This window comes from Halichoeres trimaculatus, unplaced genomic scaffold (assembly GCF_033239565.1).
Source record: "Halichoeres trimaculatus isolate MK-OKI-2021-1 unplaced genomic scaffold, fHalTri1.1 fHalTri1_scaffold_2, whole genome shotgun sequence".
Lineage (NCBI taxonomy): Eukaryota > Metazoa > Chordata > Actinopteri > Labriformes > Labridae > Halichoeres > Halichoeres trimaculatus.
Window position 1 is genome coordinate 29,495,500 of NW_027437180.1, and position 8,957 is coordinate 29,504,456.

The window sequence follows — 8,957 nt, forward strand, 5'->3', positions numbered from 1 at the left end:
TCAGGAAGGTTTTTTAATTACATTCCTGAACAGAATCAAACTTGTATTATGATTTTGTGTGTGTTTTTCTTTTTCTTCTTTTGGTATATATGGGTCGTGACAAGATTTAAAGTAGAGCTCTCCTGTGGAGACCGTGAACGCAGCGGTAAAAATATGAAATGGGGGTGGAGCTGTGGGTTCAGACCTGCTGTTCTAGCTCTCACTCCGTGATCACTTAGGATGGATGCCGTCAATGGAAACTTACGGAGGGGAGAAATCCGTGGAAACTGAGGATTTGATTTTTTAAAAAACATTACATTTTTTTTCGTAAAAGTGATATGTTTGCTCTTTCTGAAGAAAAACTCAAAAGAAAAATATTTTTCTTTAGGAAAACAACATCTTTTCAGTCACGCATGCTTTCTATGACGGTTACGGACTTTTCTGTTTACCTGTTTTCCTCCGTTCGGAGCGAGCCATGTTCTGAGTGGGAGCACGCGCGCGTGCCTGTCTGTCCGCAGAGACCGAAGAGAGACTGTCAACAATGCAAGACTCCCTGCTTCCCATGTTAAACAACCTCTAAAGTTTCTCTTTATGGCGTTTCAAAATGACATCCTCTAACTCGAGGAACGAAAGCAACTATGGGATGTATTTTTCTGAAGCTTCCAACAGATCTGTCTTGGACCAAACATCTCCATACGACAATATCACAACCTGCAAGAACTTCACAATGGACCCTCAGGTTGTCGGGGTTGGGGTTTTTCTCTCCGTTTTTATTTTGGTTGCAATTGTTGGCAACATTTTGGTTATCCTCTCTGTGGTGTGCAACAAACATTTGCAGACCGTAACAAACTTCTTTATTGTGAACTTAGCCATGGCAGACCTGCTGCTGAGCATAATCGTGCTGCCTTTCTCTGCCTCTCTGGAGGTGCTGGGATGCTGGGTGTTTGGACGTGTTTTCTGCAACATCTGGGCAGCTGTGGATGTGCTCTGCTGCACCGCATCCATCCTAAGCCTCTGCATCATCTCCGTGGACCGGTACATAGGGGTGAAACACTGTCTGAAATACCCGAGTATTATGACAGAGAAGAAAGCTGTTGCTATTCTGGTGCTTGTTTGGGTACTATCCACGGTCATCTCTGTCGGACCGCTCCTGGGATGGAAGGAACCCCCTCCTGTGGACGACAGCATCTGCAAGATCACAGAAGAGCCGGGTTACGCGCTCTTCTCCTCCCTCTTCTCTTTCTACCTCCCGCTTATGGTCATACTTTTCATGTACTTTAGAGTCTACGTGGTGGCACGCAGGACTACTAAAAGTCTCGAAGCGGGCGTGAAACGGGAGAGAAATAAGTCAATGGAGGTGGTACTCCGGATTCACTGCCGCAGCGTGCTGGAGGACGCGCGCAGTGCAAGCGCGAAAAGTAGCAAAAACCACCCGTTCAGAAGTTCGCTCTCTGTGCGGCTGATGAAGTTCTCCAAGGAGAAAAAAGCTGCAAAAACTCTCGCTATCGTTGTGGGGATGTTCATCCTGTGTTGGCTGCCGTTTTTCTTCTTTCTTCCCATGGGTAAGTCTGCAATCCTGTTCCAAATTGTACAAACTACTCCCTGTTACTATTCACAAATCATTCCATTCATGCTTCGGTGCAAGAAACCTACTTGTATGTGTGTTGAAACACCTACAGTCACAAATTTTTAACTTAATCGTTTGTAGGGGGTGAGTTGTTTCGACTGTGTTTAATTTTTCATTTTAAACTTGATTAATTAGGTCCTAATATATTGACGTCACTAGAAATGATCAATTCAGCCTGAAGCACCTGCTGGAAACCAGATCCCACACTGCCACAGAGTGGCTGCAGGCACAGACCAGTGCTAAACCAATATTAAAGTTTGAGTTAATTTGCATCATTAAATGCCTGTTCAGTTTAATTGAGGCATAACAGGAAGCTGAAGAAATTAAATCGGCTTGATTTAATTCATTGATAATATTAAGGACTGAACCGGAAATTAATCCGAACCAAGGCTGTGAGAATTTAATGAAACCAGATTCTTTTTTTTTCTTCTTTTTTTTTTTTTGTCGGAAAAGGTCAAATCTGCAACGAGACTACTAACATGGCTTGTTTTCGTGGTGTTTTTTTTCATGGAGCCTATTTGTTCAGATGGCTTGTATCAGATTTCTCAAATAGCATTCATAACACTCAGACATTCCTCCCTAATGAGTTCTCTCAAACAACTGCATGTTACAAGCATGAGCTGCAGCTCATGGACTACCTGTTTGACTGTATACATTTTATGAATACAAGATACAAAGATAGCACATTTTGTTGATGAAGGCTACAGTTTGTAATGTCATTAATTTATTAATGTCAAATCAGACCCAGTGTTGTAACATTACTGGCTACTCATTGAAGAAACAGAGTAGATAGAAAAGGTTTGAGGATATTAAGAGTAGTTCTTTCACAGATCCTTCAACTGAAAAGATTTGACATTAGAGTGTAGATGAGTAAAGGACAAAGATATAGTCCATCAGAAGGTTGAAAAGGCCTTTCAGTGGGGATAACTAATAAAAAACATTATGGCTGTACATAAATCAAACTGGGAAATGCAAGTGACTGCACTATGGGAGAGGGATTGTATTCACATCACACATGCATGCACTAATGGAAGCTCCATGAGTTACAATTTGCATATATTTCACATGATTCAACTTAAAAGACACCGTGGGGTAAATGGCTGGTCTTTTATCAGGTAAAAGACTCAAAGCACTCTCTGTGATCTGCTGCACCTCCAACTGTAGTCAATCAAATTATTGGAGTAGAGCCTGAAGAGAGTGCAAGTTCAAGAAAAATTAGATGAGGGCTGCTGATTATTTTGTACACTCAATGGAAATAGAAAGGGTAAGTTTATTTGTTTGCCAGGAGTCTGAAAAAGATGGATGTTTTGGGTCTAATTTGTATTTATAAAATGCAATGAAACAAATAAGTGTAGATTAAAGGCATTGTAATGGTTAGAAAAAATCACATGACAGTATGCAAGGGGAGGAGGGTTGACATGGCCCTGCTAAATTTGATCCCCCTTTAATACTGAGCTCTGGTAAGCTATATGCCCAGTGAGTGGCAGTATTTTAATGCAGCTTGTTTGTTCTTGTTGACACTCCAAACAATGACTATTGAAAAATGTGCTCTTGTGGTGTTGACAAATTCATATTTTCATGTCCTTCTGCAGAAAATAAACAAAACAAAACAAAACAAAACAACTGGTGTTTAGACACTTACACCCCCCCTTTAATAAGCTAGTTCACCAGATGGAGTTCTTCAGTTAGTGAAGTATTGATATGCCTGTGCAAATACATAACTTGTATGCCACCAGAACACCACCGTGTGTGCTTTTTTTAACCATAGTATTTACAGCTCGCTTTTGGGAAACATTCAAAGCCACAACCCTCTGAAGTTGACAAGTTCAGCCTCAGTTTATAGAAATGTGTCCCTAGGTTTTAAATTTTTGATAGGGGAGTGCCAAGCATCCCAACTCACTATTCTTAGCACTGTTCAGTCATCCCCAGTTAGTCTGTCAGACAGACAGATAGGCATTCACAAGTCGCAGAGCCATCATTAATGAGTAACCTTTAGTCGAGTGGCAGACGTACTCTGAGCACCTTTTGTGCCATTCAGGCCCTTTCTGTGATGATGATGTAAATTTAGGGAGAGTACTCTGACTCATTTCAAGCTCCAGTGAGAGCGTTCTAACACCATTTGCTTAAATTAGTGCATCCGAGTCATGAGTATGTTTTTTATTGCCTGAAAATGATGGCATAAAGGGAGGAAGCTTTTCAAAGCTAATTTGATGGCTGTCTGACTATTCCTGTAACGGATAAAATGTCAAGGGCAACCAAGTTACACAGGAAACATGAAGAAATGCTGTTTTTCTGAGTAATCAAACAATTGTTTGACATTTTATCAGGGAAATAAAGCATATTGCTTGTTTATTATTGTGTTTCATGAAACTTATTGATCAATAGGAAGCTATTATCAGCGAACAGTGAATACTTGTATTTGTAGTTTTGTAGATTTTGTTAAAGAGTGCTCATTAGCAAATGCAATTAGATCATTATGACTTACAACAAATGCATCAAGAAAACACAAAGAAGGCTACAATTTTTTTCCTTTGTGGCAATTACTCAGAGGATATTATATTAAGCCTGGTATTAAGTAGTAACCATCACGTGTGAAGTTAAATGCCAAGAAGATAATCCCCCAGGCTCTGATCAGCTTTCTGCCTGCTCCCCCAGAAGAGTCATTACCAAATGTTGTCTGAGAAATTGGAGAGGTCCTCATACTCTTGGCTCTCTTACTTGTTTGTGAGCCAATGCAAATAAAAAAAGAAAAAAATCAAGAAAATATTAAAAATGACAATCATCCTGTTGCATTTAGGCCCAAAAGGAGACTGTTATCTCAGAGGCAAAGAAAACCCCTGAAAGAAATGACCTGTGGTGGAAGAACATCACAGTGATGAGTCATTTCACTTCATCATCACAGTAGACTTTAAAAGTGATGTCATTTTGGTGGGTAGAATCAATGGAAACCATTACTGCCTTTAATCTCTTTATTATTCATTAATATGTTGTGCCAAAGCTGCTTCAAGATGAGTCATTTGAACAAAAATGGATCTGATATATGAGTAATGTAACAGGAAGGATAATACAAATGCTGCAAAAAAATGTAATGAAGGAGAACTCATTCCTGTTGTTCAACTTTTATCTCAGAGTAAATGACACAAGTCTTGGCCTGTCCTGGTTTAAAGGGGTAGGGGTTTGTATATTGTTGCTAGCTTATGCCAAACACATGAAACCATTAATCTGACAGTTACAAACAAGCCATTTTTGATAGATTTCTGCACATTACAATCTAAATCAAAGTGAAATGGGACTCCTGGGCAAAGGGAGGGCAGGTTTTGACATTAGCACTGTGATATGTTGCCTCTGTGGCCAGGGTCAACATTGTGTTAAATCAAAGCTTGAGGAGACAAGAATAAACAGAAAGCAATGAGGCAATGTCCAGTGAAAAATAACATGTCATCATTAAACTGTAGTAAAATCAAAATAGAAACTGAGCTTTCAACTTAAAAGTGGAAAGTTCTCATTGTCTGAAACTTATCTCTGTTATGTCTTGTATGCAAATACACACTTACAGGCTTTGTTGTGTTTCAGTGTGTAAAAACCTCCAGGCAATTAAAGTCATTGAAAAATGATTGTGTGTTTTGCTGTTAGGCTCCATCATTCTCAGAGAGGCTGATAAAAGGAATATTTAAAGCTATCCAAGGCTTGGTTCTCCATCTCAGCAATACTAATGTCAAAGGCAAGGCTCTGGGAAAGCCACGTGCCAATACAGTGTGCATGCTTTACATGAAGAATAAGGGACTGCTACACTGCATGGTCTGTCCTGACTCATAACAGAGAGGAAAACAATAAAGACGAAACACACATTCTCCTTTACTTTAAGGAAAAGCAAATGTCATGTTAACATTTAATGGAAATCTCTTATATGTGGTTATGTGTTGATTCATACATTAAAAATAACACTTTAACCCCATTTATAAACACTTGGCCCTAATGAAAACCATGTTTAATACCAAATATTCACTTTCAGGGATCACTGAGTTTTGTGTATGGGGGCTTGTGCTTCTGTGTACCCAGCTCATCAATAAAAGTCCACAAAATGTCAGAAAGTCCAGTTTTCTCATAAATAAACACAGCCAAAAAGCTACCACAGCTCATTTATCATAACAAAAAAATAGTACAGAGAATGCTGTACTGTCAGAGGAATGAAAAATGTTTCATCGTAGCAAATGGAAAACACAGCAGTACATACACTTCTTTGTAACATACCCACCATCTAGCCAAAAGGATCCATTGTGTCAGAGTTTTTAAATTTGTTTTTTATCTTATTATTTTCATTATTATACTTATTGAAAATCAGACATGTTGAATACATCCTACCACCAGAGAATACATTTCCCTGGCTGCAGTTTTCTTCAAAGTCCTTTGATTTGTGTGAAATAGATCACAGATATCTAAGGATAACAAAAATCAATTTTCTCTTTTAGTATCATGCACGCTGTGAAAGTAATCTCACTGATAGCTCTACTTTCTTCCAGGTTCCTTCTTCCCAGCGCTGAAACCATCCGAAACAGTCTTCAAGGTGATCTTCTGGCTGGGCTACTTCAACAGCTGCATCAACCCCATGATCTACCCCTGCTCCAGCAAAGAGTTCCAGCGCGCTTTCACGCGACTCCTCAAGTGCCAGTGTCACAAAAGACAGAGAGTCCTGCGTCGCTTCTATGACCAGAGGTGGCGGACAGCTGTCAAGGGAATGACAAAGGATCAGAGGGGAGACTACAGTCCCAGCTACACAGTGCACGAGTCTTTTGGCAGCTCTTTTTTTCACAAGGGGAAAAGGCGTCCTCTAGGTTTCAAAAGATGGAGCCTGTTTCCACCTCTGCACAAGTCCTCCTTTCAGCTGAAAGAAAAAGTGAACAATCTGTCAAATAAAATCAAAGGAGGTGCAGGAAAAAGCAGCACACCAGCAGTGGGTCGGATTGATTTAGTGGACACGGTCTCTATGGGGATTTACAACTCCTGTGAGCAGAGCGGTTATCAGTTCTATGATCTGGCAGATTGCTACGGCCTTAAAGAGACTGACATTTAACGGGCCACGAGACAACCTTTTATTTATTTTCAAGGGTCATATTGGAACACAATGCAAGAGTAACTGGGATGGGACGTGTTCACAAAATATCTAAAAATCAAAGCTGGATAAAAGCAGCAGTCCAAGAATTATGGCTTGATCCCAGTACAAACAAGACTAGACTTTATCACAACCATTCATTCCCATCCTGTTTATTTAGATCAAGCCTCTTGTGACCTGTGTGAAGCCATGCTTTGGATGCGAACACAAAATTGGACAAATCCTTGGACTGAAACCCAGTGCTTTCACTTGATAGTTTTGTGAATCAAAGCCCATAACTTATGCTTTTAAATTTGTCATCAACCAGTCCCCAGGAAATTTAGATCATATCAGGTGAAGTGGAGAAGCTGGGACTTTTTATCCTTATCTTGTATTAAAAAGGAAACAAAAGCAGTATAGCTGCAATGAATGGAACAAGTTGTTTTAAAGTCTGTAAGCAAAGTTTATAGTCTTATAAGATTTTTTGGTTTCGATTAAATATAACATTTCAAAATAAACTATGACTTTTTCCTTTGCCATTACTCTGATTTGACAAGGCATTGAAAAGACCAGAGGCCAGCAAGGAACAAAGATGCTGCATATTATTTATTCAAACTGTTGGATTTTCCAGTACTTGGCACTGATATGTATAGTTGTGTGAATAAAAGTCTGTGGGTCAACCCAAATGTCTGTTCTCTAGGCACTACAGAGTGATTGCTGATGTGAATTCAACTATATTTTTTTTGTATTTTTTGATGTTTGTTTGTGTAAGATGTAAATTAATAAATAAAAAAAACAATGAAATAAAATAAAGTGGAGAGAAACTGTGTTCAGCTTTAACATTTTTATACTGGGTTCATTAACACTTTGATTGCATGATCCAAACAGAAATGTCCAGCAGGTATCACTTTTGTTTTTATTGTTTTATCCCCCACACATTCCCTTTTGCTTTTGGGAATTGAGTGGCAAAATAGCTGAAATGCCAGTGAGATTAATGGAAACAGATCAATATCTGCATGTGTTTATAGCAATGAGAGGAGATAACTCGGATTCAAAGACAAACACAAACAGACTTAGGCACGCTAGCTGCAGGCAATAGAAAGACTAAAGACTCAGTGAAGGCCAATAAATCACAGTTGTCTCCCTTATCAAAACTAAGTTAACTTAGATCCTTCCTTGACCTTAAGGAAAATTATACGGCTGATTTTTTTCTTTTTCTTTTTGGTACGGTAACCAGAAGCCATTGATTTGTAGAAACAAAGAAAGGAAAACAAAAATAGGCTTTATCTTTGGATATTTTAGAAACTGTTTTTAACAGTTTTATAATGTCAGGGAACTGAGGAACCAATACAGAAAATAAATTATTAAAACAGATATGAATGGTTGAACAACATACATGGTTCAAATGCGCTCTACTGTGGTCTGAATAACACTTCGAATCTTTTCTCTTTTTTCTTACAAGCTTCTCTTCCCCTTAAGAAGAAAATTGTAATGAAAAGACCTCAAATAAAACTATCTATTCAGCAGATTTCTAAGTGGGGCTACCAAAGTCTCTAGGTCCTGTTTTATTGTGTTCATGAACTTTGACATTTGATACTTTTGTAAATCACAAAGACCTCCTGAAGAGGCAGCCTCCACATTGATTTCCAAATGTGTTTGGTAGAGGCGTGCTTAGCCATGTTTGACCATGTCTGAGAGCTTAGAAGAAGACTGCAGATGAATGTACACACCTTAAATATTAAGACCATTTCAGTACTTGTTGGATTGTGCACTTCACTATATCTCGTAGGATTAGTTACAAAAGAACATGAGAGTTTTCAGAGTGAAGCCAAGTGAGAAAATGTTAAAAGAGTTTCCAGGGCTTCTCTCTTTAATCTCTTTGCAGACTGTCCTGCAACACTAAACCCTGAACTGAGTTTGTATTTTCTTATGATTGGTATGTTTCTATAAAACACAGCCCTTAGCTTGTGCTTCGATAGCCTAGAGTCATGTATACCGATATTAATTAAATGTTGGGAATGTATTGGGGTTTTATTGATCAACAAATGTATAATGGATAAGAAATTTTAACAAAGCAACACAATATCCAGTTATAAATATCATTCAGCAACAGAAATGTATTTTTATTCATGATACCAAACCACACAAAGTGCAAAAACACGAAAAATCCAGCTCCAAGTTTTAGTATCAAAGGCCTTGTGAGAAGTTTTAGACCCATTATGAAACACATAAAAATAGTGCCCCTTGAAAATCTACAAAAAA

At 38.7% G+C, this 8,957-nt stretch overlaps 1 protein-coding gene across 1 annotated transcript; it reads left to right on the forward strand.

The window, feature by feature from the left end:
• Positions 1–219: 219 nt before the first annotated feature.
• Positions 220–7,463, forward strand: adra1d (adrenoceptor alpha 1D). Its single transcript, XM_074694719.1, has 2 exons — positions 220–1,541; positions 6,127–7,463. Exons 1-2 carry the CDS (start codon positions 584–586, stop codon positions 6,675–6,677), a joined length of 1,509 nt encoding a protein of 502 aa, XP_074550820.1. The 5' UTR covers positions 220–583; the 3' UTR covers positions 6,678–7,463.
• Positions 7,464–8,957: the final 1,494 nt, after the last annotated feature.